The sequence below is a fragment of the Syngnathus leptorhynchus genome, chromosome 20 (assembly GCF_054491065.1).
Source record: "Syngnathus leptorhynchus isolate UIUO chromosome 20, UIUO_Slep, whole genome shotgun sequence".
Lineage (NCBI taxonomy): Eukaryota > Metazoa > Chordata > Actinopteri > Syngnathiformes > Syngnathidae > Syngnathus > Syngnathus leptorhynchus.
Genome location: NC_141214.1, coordinates 3749597 through 3764124, shown reverse-complemented (window position 1 = coordinate 3764124; position 14528 = coordinate 3749597). Strand labels below are relative to the sequence as shown.

Below are 14528 nucleotides of genomic sequence, written 5' to 3'. Positions count from 1 at the left end.
TGACAAGTTTATTCAGCGGGTTGCTATTCAGATGCGTGGAGGTCGAGCGAATGACTCCTAGACCAGCTGTTTCCCATCATTGTCACCGTTGTATACTACATCTCGCCGCCTGTGTATCTGGTACGGGGACAGGGAAAAAAAAAAAAGCATCTGCCGGATGATAAATCTAACCACATCACGGCAAATTAGAAGTAGAATGAGCTGCTCCGTGTTATCGGAATACATCAGCGTGGCGAGACAAGCGTGGGGCCATCAGGAGCTGAGAAAGCCCCTTTTTGTAGTCATCAGTGACATGACAAAGTGATGTTCCCGCTTTGCTCACGCATTCATTCACAGACTTGTAAAATGTTCCCCAGCTGTTCTTTTTTTTTTATTAAAGAGACGTACGACGCATTCTTTCGGAATATAAAATGTTTTCCATCTGTCACTTTACGCGACATCGTTCTCGTTTTAATTGTAGCACCAAAATGCCCACTGCAGTCCTCATGTTTGAATTTGAGTTATTTACATGGCACATTGAGGGAAATTAATAAATAAAAAATAAAAAAAGTAGACTTGAAGCTATTTCATGCCAAGAGCAGGACACCTGCCGGTCATGTCTATTGGTGTTGCAACACCAATTCACACCCATATGCACAAAAAAAAAATATTAAAAAAATATTTTCCTTATGTCCCTCAGGCCACGCTGCACATGTTCAGCCTTGTTGAGAGTCAAACTGTGCTAATTGCATCCTGTTCAACTGTGATCTTTGGCATTTTTTTTTTTTTTTGCTTACTCATTTTTTTTCATTTTTATTTTTTTACCTCGCTCGCCTCTTACTCATTTTGCAGAACATGAATGATTGCAAGTGTATGCACATGCAGATGGATTATTAGAGCAATTGATGGATGTACACATAGGTGGGCAGATGATGTCAACTTCTCATTCTTCTGCTGCAGCAAGGAGGTCATCCACTGGTCAGCGTGGGCAAAATGTTACATTTTGATCTAAAACGCCTCCCGGTGTAGGTGTGCAATCGAACGGCGGTCCGATTGATGGGCTGGTGGCCCATCCCGGATGTACCGCGGCCTGGAGGTGAGGCAGAGGCAGCAGCTATTCCATTTCATCTTTTCAGCGCGTGTGGATTTCTGCAGGGCTGTTGCGTTAATGGCCTGAGCTTCACATAAGGCGGATGTGAATAAGCTTTTGATTTAGATGCGACTTAACCAAGATGACAAAAAAAAAGAGATCGAGCTGAGATATTTGTCACAAAATCCGTTTCCATAGTAATAGTTGCATGGAGCTTGTGTAGTGTCCTCCACGAATAGACGCCCAGTTAATCTAAGATTGTGCGCTTTGATTGCTCATGGTGCTAGAAATTAAATGCTTAAGTCAAGCCAATCAGAACAGCTAAACTTTGAATTGTTGACTGATTGTAAAGCTGACATTTTTACTAGTAGTTTGAAATAACAAATATAAAAATAATAAAATAAAATAAAATTAAATAAAATTAATTTCATTTCATTTCATTTATAAATAAAATATTTAATATGCATTTATAGAACACTGTACCCCAAATACACCTAGCACGCTTTTGCAGTCAGGTAAATTAACATCCCTGGCCAGCATTTGAAGAAAGAAGTTGCTTCTGGAAATTAAGTCAAGCCCCTTGCGTACTAGAGAGCATATCGATGTCGTCTTATCTGCTGCGGTGTTGTTGCGGAGCACAGTGGAGCAGGCGCGATAGCGTCGTAGTAACACACAGAAGCGAGCCCTCTGTTCATCTTTAGGCCGCCCCTTATCTTTTAACAACACCCCTCTCAGACGTCCTTTGGCATACAAATGAAAGAGTCACTTAGGGAGTGCTATCTGCCTCCCGTTTGCTGGCTTTGCCCCATCCAATAATAACCCCCTCCCTCACCCATTCACTGTCACACTAATCCTGTCTAGTGTTCGGGGGCACAGCAGTGTTGCAGGCTTGTCGCCTTATTGTGCTCGCCAAGATTTTTCAAGTAAAGGGGATATCAGATGTCTTCACTGGCTGTTATTTCCCTCCGTCTTATTTCAAACCACGTTTGACACTGAAGGGAAAAATCCTCCGACAGTATGATTTATCAGTCGACCTTATCTCTCGCTTGTAAAAGGGAACGGAGCTCTAATAAATGACAATATTACCGTTGAAGGTTAATATGATCTTTAGTAGAAGGTTAGACAACATTCCAGAAATGTTCACACTAGACATCTTTTTGTGCACATATTCAAATTGAAATGAATGTTTGCAGCTTGAGATAACACGTCTGTGCTTTGATTAAAACCTTCACAATCAACCAGGGAGTTGAGTCCATGCCAGGATTTCACCTTAAAGCACCTCAAAGTGCTCATTTCACTCAATGGGGATGTAATTAAGGACATAATAAACATTCAGACCATCATTTTAAGCATGTTTTTGGCAGGGCTGAATGTAAAACAAAGCCACGATAGTCGGAAGTGTTCTCTGGAGAATCTCATCCCATTTCGCATTGCAATTAGTAGAAGACGGATGGTTTTGATTGGTTGAGCTTGAAAGATGTACAAAGCTAATGCAAACTCGTCTTGGTGAAAGTCTGAATATATTATGAAAATGCTGCATAATTTCCCCCCGACTTGGTTGAATCTACATTTTTATCATACCAGGACCAAGCTAAGATAGAAAAAAAAATCATTAATTTATGATCAAATAGCCAAATATAGAACTATGGTATCTCGATCATATATTAATTTTGTATCAAAGCCTCACATTCCCTCTTGAGAAAAGAATGGAAATGTAAATATTACTCTGTATTCTATTTTTGTGACTACTTCCATATGGAAATTGAAAGGAACTGCATGTGGACAGGTGTCCTTGTTCTGGATTTTTTTTTTTTTTAAATACTTTTTCATATGTGACAGCTGACTTTGTTATCTGGTGCACCCTTTGACTGTACAAATGTACCAGCGTGATTTTTCTTTTTGAGAGCTAAGACTACTTTCACCGCCGTGCTACATGATTTTACTTTTTGTGTCGCTGCTTATTCAATATTCATAACAACACTTGTTTATTTTTTTTCCTCTCTGCCTGCAGTCAGAGTCAAATAATAGATATAACTTTAAAACAATAAAAAAAATAAGAGTTTGGAAACAGGGAAAGGGGGTAGCGGGTGATTTTTGACCAAAAAGATTTCATATCAAGCTGACATTTCTGACATTTTACATTGTTTATTTCAGCAGTCTGTCGCTAAAAGTGACTCAGGGAATACTGCTCTTATTTTTCTTATTTATTTTATTTTTTGTGTGTGAGATAAGCCACTCGCAGTCTGGATGCAATTGTGATTTAATATTGAGGTTGTGTTTTGGAGCTTGCAGGGAACGCTGCGGCGAACAATTTGTCGAGCAATAATGCTAATGGAATTTTCTTATCGATGTCATAGATTATCACTTGTTTGTGTATCGCACGTTCTGCAATTGGTTGACCAGTCCAGCCTTTCGCAACCCCCCCTCCGTCACCATAACGATGACGTGAATGGATATTTGTGATGGATTCTGCCATGCTGCTGTATTGCAATGTGAATGAATCACAGCTATGAGCAGGGATTTGAAAAGGTTGGCTGCTCAAATTGTATTTATTTTTACTGCCGATTGAGTTTAGTGCCGTCTGCTATTTTATTGATCATGTGACAGGCACACTTGGCAAATAGCTTTTTGATCCATTTTGGTTCCAATTAGTTCATGTCCATTGTGTAGTTAATGTAGAGACGATTTCAGTGTTATGCCAATACTTCATGTATTTTAGTCAGGTTGGAGGCTGGGGATCAAGCAAATTTTATTTTAAGTGGCGTGAAGTGTACTTTTGCTGACTAAGCACATTATTTTGGCAAGAAACAGCAGATTTATAAACAAATCCATCTGCTTTTTTTCATATTGTGCTTCCTCTTTTAGGATCATCTGACATTGAATGAAATCTGGGGTACACCCTGGACTAGTACCCAGCGATTTGCACTTCATTTTAAATTTAAATAATAAAAAAAAGAATAATAAATAAATAAATAAGATTGTGGGAGAGGTGCTGAAGATCTATTTTTCAGTTTCAGACCCAAATTTGGTTCCTGACTTGACCCCAAGCACTTTTGTACATCTTGGTCATGCAATTCCTCACATTTTTTCACAATAAAAGACTCAATTCCAGCACCGTCATTTTGCAAAAAAATAAAAGTGCACATGTAATCAGGCATTAATACCTTACGAATAAAGCGGACGTGATGAGCATTTCTTGTTGGGCTGAATCTTACAGACATTAATTTCATGCATGCAAATCAGACGCAGATGGAATTAGCTGAAAATTGCGCCGGGGAGTGGGGGGACATGTCGCTCGGGGTCGAAACCTTTTGTGGAACATAAGTCTCGTTTATCCGGAATTAGGACGAGTGTAGCAGCGGTTGGCTTTGATGTTCCTCTGATGGTGGTGGTGGTGGTGGTGGGGGGGGGTGCCTTGCAGAGGGGTACGCTGCCAGAGTCCAAGCAGATGTTCACAGCTCAGGCTTTGACGTAGCCATGACACGTGACCGTCGCATCTCATCAAATTCCAAAATAACTAACCACTTGTCTGAATCTTCTGTTTCAGGATTACGACGACGGCTACGGAACTGCGTACGACGACCAAGGATACGAATCCTACGATAACAACTACACCAATCAAGGACAAAAGTAAGTTCTGTTTTCTGCACAATGTCTCATGATTAAAATCATAAAATCACCCAGAGAATAAATATGACCTATTATTATAAGATGATCACTCAATTTCCATGTAAACAGTCATTCTTTCCTTTTTATATAACCACTGTATTCATTGTAAACACTCATAAGGACATGTTTGTCCATTTAACAAAAGGCCCTGGACAGCTAAATGCAGAATATTGATTTCTTTGTATCCAGGGAGCGATCGCTCTTTTCAAGCTACGCAAGGTCAAAAGGCTTCTGCTTTGTGTCCTGCAGTATTTTAACCATGTGCAACAATGCATGTCTATCGGCGCCATTTTTGTAGAAATAATGACTGTTGGCCTACTTAGAACATCCACAATTGGATTGTATTGGCAGCAGCTAGAGGGGGGGTTAAAAAAATAGACATATTTCTCTTTAGCGAGCAGGATGGTCGATGCTTTTCCTTTATGGCTCTTTCGGGATGTACTGTATGTCACCTGGTGTTTATCGCCCGCCCGCCCCTCCCGCCTCCCTCTTTCTCCAACAAAATGAGGTTTGTAACTTGCTTGCGAAGGCAGCAATAGAGGAAGACCACAGTTCTACCGTAATCATGGGAGCATTTTGGTGAAGATGAGTCATATTGTATTTTAAGAAATGTTTATTTTTCTAATATTAATTATTATGTTTTATTATAATATTCATTTGAATGTAATATTATTTTTATTTTAATATTTATTTAAATGTAATATATTATTGATTTATTTATATTATTTATAATTGTATTATTTTCCCAACATTTTTAGCAAAAATGCACTAAAATATGCATTCGCATAAAATGCAGCTTACCCCATTAAGATATTTTTTTCAGCACAGCAATGACAATTGCTTTCAAAGAAAGTCAATACTGTTCCACCTCTGACACTCTTTTAGAAGCTGGGAAATTCACAAGTTGACTTTGACTTTCCCTCATTGTGCATTGTTATCTTACAGAGAGTATAGTGTGCCATTAAAAAGGTGTGAGAGGACAAAAAAAGCTGGCGTGTAATTGGCCGAGTCGAGCTCTTGAACACGAGTGTCAAATAATCCTGTTATGAAAGTCGTGTAGTACTTCACTCGATTGCCTTCTCAATTCTTTTGATAACGTTCAATGCCGACCGGACAAAAGGCAAAGCAAGTGGTCGCAGGTCCCAGCTGCAGAAAGACCTTGACGTGTGTTTGTGTGTCATCTGTATGTTCCTCTCACCTCGTCGCCAATTCTGGCTTGTGTCTCCAAGGCACTTGTCAAAAGATAACAAGCAACACAATTTGCACTTTCTGCGCTTCAATTACAAAGCCAGCTCATTTTTGTGAAGTGAGATAGTGTAAATTTGGTTAATTGGTAAAAGAGTTTCACATTCCTTGGAATCTTTGTTGCGACGTCGCAGATGACAAGTTTGTAAAACACACGAAACTCTCCTGGCTTCAGAGTGCTTATCTCGGGGGAGATCGCAAACTGCTGGAGTAGCACTCCGACGAGAAGGTCAAGACTGCTTGAGTGAATTCTTTAAATTCATCAGCAAATACAAGGGTGGGTGTAAAAAAAAAAAAAAAAAAAAGGATGGCGCTTGGCTGGACATGTGGGGTCACAGAAAAGTGATCTTCCTCAATGCCCGAGTGCGATTTAAGTGTTATTTTGTGCTTCACGCTTGAGAGACACCCTCCCCCTTTACCTTTGCTTTGGTACAATCTGGATCCCAGGGGCCGACCGGTGCGATAGTCTTGTGACAGTGTTTTTAAATGGCAGCCAAATCCCTCGGGAGCAAGTGTAAATCTTAACACAAGACAAGAGCAAACGTGTAGGCGCACAAACCACCTTTTTTCTTTTTTTTTGCCGTTAAAAGATTAGTCGTGACCGCCTCTTCAAAGACATTGCGTAATTTCTTTTTCCCACCGAGACACCGATCGATTGAATCCAAATGTGGCGCAAGAAAATGGCCTTCTATAGCTTTTGACTTTTTTTTTTTTTTTTTCAAGATTCTCAAAGAAAAACTTTGCATTGGAGGACAGACGGGACAAAAAAAGGACACCTTTCCTCCAAACATACCATCATGGGTTTATTTTTCTTCTGTGCTCTTTCCAATACTTGCCAGCCTCCTTTTGACAGAGCCATTTAGTACAAGCTTGATTTTTTTTTTTTCCTCTTCCTTCTCTACAATTTTAGCCGATTGGCTGTGCTAGCTGTCAGACGCCGAGACACCTGCAGTGCCGCTGTGTGCCTTGATGCTGTTTTATAGTTGACAGCTCATCAAGAGGAGTGACAGGTCCTGCGAAGGGAATTTGACCACATCTAAGGTGGAGGGGGAAGAGTTTGAGAAATATACCTCTAGACAAAGAAGCATCTTGGACTTTGAATGTTGCTATGGTAGCTGATGTTAAAAAAAAAAAAAATAATTGTCTGTGTTTCTCCGTAAAAAAAGCGATGTGTGATTTCTTGAAAGGATTACATGGGAGGTCAGTTTGAGAGTTAGCTTTGTAATCAGTTGCCGCATTGAGCAATCAGCATATCCGCAAGGAAGCTTTGGCCTTGAAGATGTGTGAGCTTCACTGGAAACGGGAAACTGCTTTTTTTGCCTCAGATGTTTCCTTTTCTTTCGTATTGTTGTCGGAAATAATCGCCACCGGGCTGCTGTAATCAGGAAGGTCCGTGTGGGGCATTTGCACTCAGCACTTTCCTTTGCAAGCCGCTGCCAGATGAGAATGAAAGGGGTGATTGCAAAAAGAAGCATCACAGAAGTGTGTCACCCCAGGAAATATGGTCCTTTCATAAAACTGGGGAAAAGTGCCTGACGTTTTTTTTTTTCTTGCTCATCTTAAAGTGACCGATGGGGGGAAAAAAAAAGAGTGTCCTGATGCAAAGTTAGAAAACCTTTCACAACTAAAATGCTGCACTAACATTTTTGCACCGGTAACAAAACACCGGCCATATTGTGCTTTATTGTCCGACGCCCTCGCCGCTCTGCTGACTTTTTGCACAACATTGCTTCCCGGCTGCTTTTGGGGCCAATTTGCTAGTGTTGAAGTGGACAAATGTGCAAAGGTACACTGCACACAACACCCGAGAGTCAGCCACCTGACTGGAGGAGAAACATTTGCATTGTAAAACTACACTAGTGCTGACAGACTTTTAATTGTCTCCCATCTGGAGCTACAGTATAGTTAATCCAATGTAGCCTTGATTTTTCAACTACAATAGATTTTTTTTACAATATAAAATCCCAAACATAACATAACATAACACATCATTTCCACTTGATCCTGTGTGAAGCTAACTTGCATCTCGACGGCGTACCTTTGCAGCCTCCTTTAATGTCCTGTGTGAGATCTCTTCAGATTCATCACCGAGGACGGCGAGAGTAATGGCGGCCTAAGAAAACACACACCACCCGGGACGTGTACTACATCATTCAATTTTAACACTCCCATCTGTTTCGCCCTAACAGCGACATCAGGGCCCAGGACGAGGCATTTACAGAAATGACAGATGCACTACAGAGGAGATTTCCTTTTTTGTCCCGTAAACCTGAGGGAATGTAGGCCTGGAAACACGTCCCCCTTTTGCTCCGCTGCTGTTGTCTTTGCACGGGTCTCATGGCCCATGCCAGAATTTCCAGACAGATGCTCGGTGACACTCCGCAGCGGTGGCCTTCTACTAATGAATGTCGGATCAAAAGATGACCTCTTTACGACGACAACTCATTTACACCTGTGACATATACATCCGAGAACCGCGTGACAGGCAGGATGAATCACGGATGGTCATGTTGTGTTTGTAATCATTGAAGTTCGGACTGGATGCTATTGTAACGCTCTGTTTGAAAAGGATTCTCTGGAATTAGAAAAGCAGTGACTTGACATCAATGCACGATGCATATTGGCACATGTTCTTAAGAGGAGTCCTTGCTCTATCCTCCATTGACCTCATTGTCTTGTAAAAAAAAAAACACAATAAAACATTCATGTCACAAGCTAAGTGTGGCTCTTAAGGCTGTAAGGATTTGCGACAGAAAATAGGAACAACTGTTGATGCCGAAGCTCTTCCGCCGCAGTCACGCTAGGTTTAAAATAAACCGTTATTCGTTCCTTCCAATCTGTCACCTCCGCGCCTGCAGCGGTCGCTCGACGTCGAGGTTTCAGGTGCTTCTAATCCGGGCAGGATTGAGGCGCCGCTGTCATACATACAGACAGACAGGCAGGCAGACAGACAGGCGACGAGGGCCCCAGCTGTGACGGCTGGTGTCGACTCCGAAGCGGTCTTATGATGAATTGCTTCCACCGCGACTGAAGCAATTGTTCTGTCAGTGTCTCGAGTGCACGTGAACGAATTTGCCGGCGAAGTGACTTGCCCCCATCTTTTTGTTTTTCATTAAGGATGCCACCTCTCGTCCATCTCCATACTCGCTTGTGTCGAGTTGCGTGGAAATATGGTGGCGCATCCGTCCTGGCAGAACCACAAATAAATAAATAACAACCAGAGTGCTTTTTCTTCCGAGGAGTTCTAAACTGTCAAGTCAAACTTTAAGCAACCAAAAAAAAAAAAAAAATGAAATGACACTTTGCAATAATCATTGAAGCATGACTCAGAGGATTTTTTTGTTTTTTGTCTGCTTGCAGCTCAGACGACTACTATGAATACGGACAAGGCGGCGAATCATATGAATCGTACGGTGAGTTTTTTTGTTTTTTTTTCCCCGACGTCTGCTTATCTCGTCTGCCCTTGTCTCCCACCAGTGTCACACGTTTGTCCCCCAGCTACTTTCAGACTTGACAGCTCATTTACTTGTCCTTTCTGCTGTATTTCGCTCATGTGCCTAATTTGTTTTAGTGAGAAAGGACCTTCACGTCACAATTGTCATTGATACAGTAAAATACGACATATATTGTGATTTTCTTCCTCATAACATTGTGCAAGCTGACTTGAGTCTAATCATTTTTCTTATTCGTGTACTGCGGCGGTTTTTAGTGCCAAACGCTTCCTGTATCATTAAACGTATATTTCAGATCTATTTTTAGTCAGAACTTTCCAACTTTTCTAAACCGTAAGCAGAAGAATCCCGAGCGTTTAGCTCATTAGTATTTTGCATGGCGCCACATAAAATAAACCTGCCAAGTGTTTTACTGTATTACCTCGGCACGGGTCACCCAAAGGGCGACAGCTCAAAAGAAGCTGATAACGGCGTCCAAGCGGGGGCCTATCCTTGCATTTCAAAACACAAGGTTAAAACGGTGTATTTCTTCAAAGTGACACTCAGCGAAAGGGTGACAGGTTTAATTAAGGGGTATCGGCTGTGTGCTGCCAACAGCTTGTACACGGAAGGTGGGGGTGGTGGTGGGGGGGATACATAAGGCTTTGTGAGCCTGAGCTCCAGGTAAATCTCAGCACTGGCTGCAGATCAGACAAAAGGTGCCATCGATAGCAGCTCTTTCACGCTGACGGTACCCGCGGCTGATGTGGGCGAACGGTAGTTGTGACCTTTTTTGCTAGGCGCCTTTAAACGGGCCCTTTTCAAGTAGACGTTTGATCAGCTAGTTCAATTATCTGAGATGAGGGCTCCCAGGTATGAGGCCAGTCAGTCGCTACGGAAATGTGTAAGATTTGTGAATGATTTGGCAACTTTGCAATCCCTGTTTAATCAGGTCAAGAGGAGTGGGCAAACAGTCGCGGCAAGGCGCAGTCGGCGAGGACGACCAAGGGAGCGTACAGAGAGCAGCCGTATTCCAGATACTGAACTGTGTCACGGCCCGCACCGGACTTCTCGTTGCAGTTCCAACCCAAGTAATGGATTTTTTTTTTTTTTTAATGGATGTCCCCACAATTTAAAAAAAAATCAAATCTAAACTAAGGAATTTAAAAATCTGAACATCTGAGGAAGGACTCTGATTGAATAAGGTCAGGGAAGCTCCACTGGGACTCCACTGAAAAGTAAAAAAATATTAAGAGAATAAAATCATGGTCATGCAGTTGAAGTCCCAACCTAAAAAAGTTTTATAATTGCCTGATGCCACAAAATAGTAGCAAAGTACTCCTCATGAAGCTTCTCAGCTTGTGTCAACATAGTTCCGAAGCACAAAGATGCCTTAGATGGCGCCAAAGCAATGTTTTTGAAATTTCTGTAAATAACAGAAAATAGGTCCCCTAAAAAAATCTGCAATTAGGTGAAGCCATGAATTGTGGCAGTGTTTCCACCGTAACATAGTAACATAGCAACACTCATATCTGTTCACTAGGGTGTGCCACAGGGCTCTGTTGTAGGTCCCCTTTTATTTCTAGATTTTTTTCCAGAAATTCTGACCACTATGTAATATAAGAGTTGACTTTTCTTTGCTCCAAAATTCATCTTTATTCTCAAAATATTTTCTTCTTTTCAGTGTGGGCCTCCCGTTGTCCTTATAACATAAACCTTACTCCCGCTGAGTAAAACAATTCAGGATGCACCCTTCCATCCTGAATCAATGTGTTTTGAGTTTCTCTCTGAGTTATGTAACAGGGACGGAGACTATTGTATTAAGCTAATTTGACTTTTGTAGTAGTCGCGGTGAGCCATCGCCGCAACCGCCGGATGCAACTTAATGTATCTCCCTCAATATACTTCAATGAAATCTGAAGATATAATGGTTAGTACTAGGACGTATTGTCGATATTTTTTTCTTGAGGAGTAATTGGAAATGTGAACCTTGTAAAATATGCATTTTGAAAAACACAAGTCATCCTGTATACATCTTGTATTAGTGTTTCCTGGTTATTTTGTAAGATATACTCGTAGGTCGGTGTTAAAGGGCTTATGAAAGCATGGCGTGCAATGTGGATGTTGTCAGCTGTTTTCGTCATGATACAATTGTGTTTATAAAACTCTTTAATACGTCTAATAAATAGGAATTTAACATCAAACACTCTAATCCGAAAAATAGTCCAAAGGCTTTTGTCGTTTGTGAGTTTTAGGTTACTGTTTTTTTTTGTTTTTGCCGCTTAAATGGGTCATTTTGACATGATTATAGAATATAAATTCTAAGGCCTAATTATGAACTTGACTAACTCATATGCTTGTGAATATGTCCCCCCCCCCCTCTAAGTTAGACTTGTTTGATTTTTTTTTTTTTTTTTTGAGCTTATATAAGCCCTTTAATATTTCCCTCTTGCCGATGCTGAATAAACATTTTTGAAAAAAAACAACAACAACCAAAAGCCCTGGTGTTATTGACTCGATAAAATCCAATTTTAATTTAAACTAAAAGGCAGACAGAGAGGAGACAAAACAACAACAACAAAGAGAGAAATGGGATTTTTATGTAACTTGACTTTATGGGGAAAGCTGAGATTTTGAGAATTTAGCGATGTTGCCACTCCTCTCTGATTGTCCGTATAATATCGAGCACCGTTCGTAAACACGCATTAACTCTGTGAGTGTTTACCCTGACAGAAATGGCTCGTAGCCCTGCATGAAGGCCTCCTCGACACCTTCTCGGGCCAGTTCGCTCCCCCGGCTGGGGGATTGCTCTCTCTCTCTCTTTCTCTCTCTGCTTTTTTTGTTGTCCTCCTTTTTATTTTTTTATATTGCTCTTTTTGCTCTACTCCACGTGGTCATGCGGCCCAGTCATTTAAAGAACCTGCCTTTGCCCCGTCCGTTAAAGAGACTCTAAATGACCCCCAGCTGACCTCAGCAGAGGGAGGATGGCAGTAGCTGTTTAAAAAGACCACCGCCCCACAAGGTAATACAACCAAACCCAGATTAACCTCTCGACTAACATAAACGCTCTCTAAACTTAAATGTTTTTCTTGTCTGTGTCTAGGCCGCAACGCTGAGAATAATTCGCCACCTTTAACAAGAAATGTAAACAATGTGATAAATCGCTGTAACGTTTCAATGAGCTTTTTAAGGAAACACTTAATAGATTCATAAACTACAATATGTCTTGTATCAGTGTTTTTGCTGTTAACGTTTAATTGATGGGCTAATTGTCTCGCTTATATTCCACTTTAGGTTGACTCATTGGTAAAAAAATAAAAAAAAAGGTGCGTAAAAGCACAATTTTTTAAAGCCAACTGGAAAACCAACAGCATGAATCATTTATTATATATATTTTTATTATGTATATGTTATGTCCATTAATCAATTAGGTTTCTATTAATGGCATGACACTGTCAATAGAAACTGCAAACTTATATTTTTACTTTTTTTTTTTCTTCCCCCAGATGTGATGAACACCACAAAGAAACGGAAACCCCAAAAGGCTCACAAAGATATCTCCCATTGGCAAGTGTGTTGGACTAACATGTTCACAGGTGAATCCTGGAGGGAAACTTGAGATGCGATAAAAGGCGGGAGGAGGTGGTTTAAAAAAGAAGAAACCATCATCACGGAGAAAGTAAACCCGTGAGCCAAATGGATTTCCTCATTCTCTAGAGATGTTCTGTCTGGGAACATTTCCTTCAGATTTCCATGGCCGCTGTATTTATGTTTGCGGGAGTGCTCTGACGTGATTGTGAACTTGCTTTCATTAAGACGGAATTGTAAAAACGAAATAAAAAGCTTAAAATATGCAAAGGTAAGTGACATCACACATTTGCTGTGTGATAATCAATTGTCACACCAATAATGAAGTGCCTTACTGTTATATTGTTGTGACTCTTTTACAGTTTTTTTTTCTCGAGTGTTAAAAAAAGGGCAGCTATTTTTTTCTGTCTTTTTCTTTCTGTTTGCATTATCATGATGTTAGAAAAGCCCTACCCATGTGCAATCTATTCCGCTTGTACCTCTTAATGAGAATCGACTTGGATGGTTGTTGCAAATCCAAAATAGCTTTCAGCGGGAATTTGGGGAACATTCCGGCCGATGCATAAGTCCACAAAAGCCTGACCGTATTCCGTTGCGCCGTGTTATGTCCCGGGTGCCAGACAATGCTTTTCCATTAGACGAGACCAAGCCAGGAGGAGACCTCGGGCCGAGCCTCAGACAATAACAATCGACCTGACGCATAGATCCCCCTGCCTTGCCGCCTTCGGGGACTGGCCTCCCTCTCTGAAGTGACTTCAAATGACAATGTTATCTGGAGCAGGCTGCTCGCACTTCATAAAGTAAACAGGACTTGTTTGATTAAGGATGCATACAATGAAAGGAAGCGCCGTTTACATTCTGTTCCCCGAGGCCAACACAATCCTGATTCAGACTCCCGTGGACAAAACATATGTGAGTTGCCGAACCAATAAAATCATCGAAATGCACTATAGTCTATCACTAACCTAAAATCAATTCCGTACCTAACAATCTGGCCGTTATTTATATTCCTTATATAACAAAATGGTTGCTCCCTCTCCAATAAATGGCTTTTATTGTGATACGTGCACTTCCTTCTAATCGGGTGTAAAGTTGCCACCCCTTGCCTTTTTGTTCTGTAATTAACTGTCGGGCTCTTAATGCGCTGATGGCGAATCAATGTCCAAGTGCCTTCAAAGTGAGTGTTCATGTGACCCGGGGGTCACTAAGTGGAAAGTGGGATTGCCATGAGATCGATCAAGTCGACGCTTTGACTGAAGGGGGGGATGAGAGGGACACTGAGGAGGGAACGGATAAGTGGTAGAAATCAAATGATAATCGCTGAGAGGTTGTGTGAGTGTTTTAAAGTAGAATGGGGAGGTAGACATGCGAAATAATAAACAACAGCATCATAAGTGTATCATTTTTATTTCCATGAAGCAGGCTTGGAAGGATGGCCACTATTTAACAGATGTGCAGATGGAAAAAATTTAGAGGTTGTGCAAAACAGCAAATAATTGTACTGTATCGATCATTTTTTTTGTATA

The 14528-nt window shown here is 41.0% G+C and overlaps 1 protein-coding gene across 1 annotated transcript in view; it reads left to right on the top strand.

Moving 5' to 3' along the window:
* Nucleotides 1-11635, top strand: part of khdrbs3 (KH domain containing, RNA binding, signal transduction associated 3) — a 35123-nt gene extending 23488 nt beyond the window's left edge. The window contains exons 7-9 of the mRNA XM_085901550.1: nt 4617-4699; nt 9344-9396; nt 10367-11635. Of these exons, the coding sequence (XP_085757676.1) occupies nt 4617-4699; nt 9344-9396; nt 10367-10458 (228 nt within the window). The 3' untranslated portion in view covers nt 10459-11635. The remainder of the gene's footprint in view (nt 1-4616; nt 4700-9343; nt 9397-10366) is intronic.
* The last annotated feature ends 2893 nt before the right edge of the window (nt 11636-14528 follow it).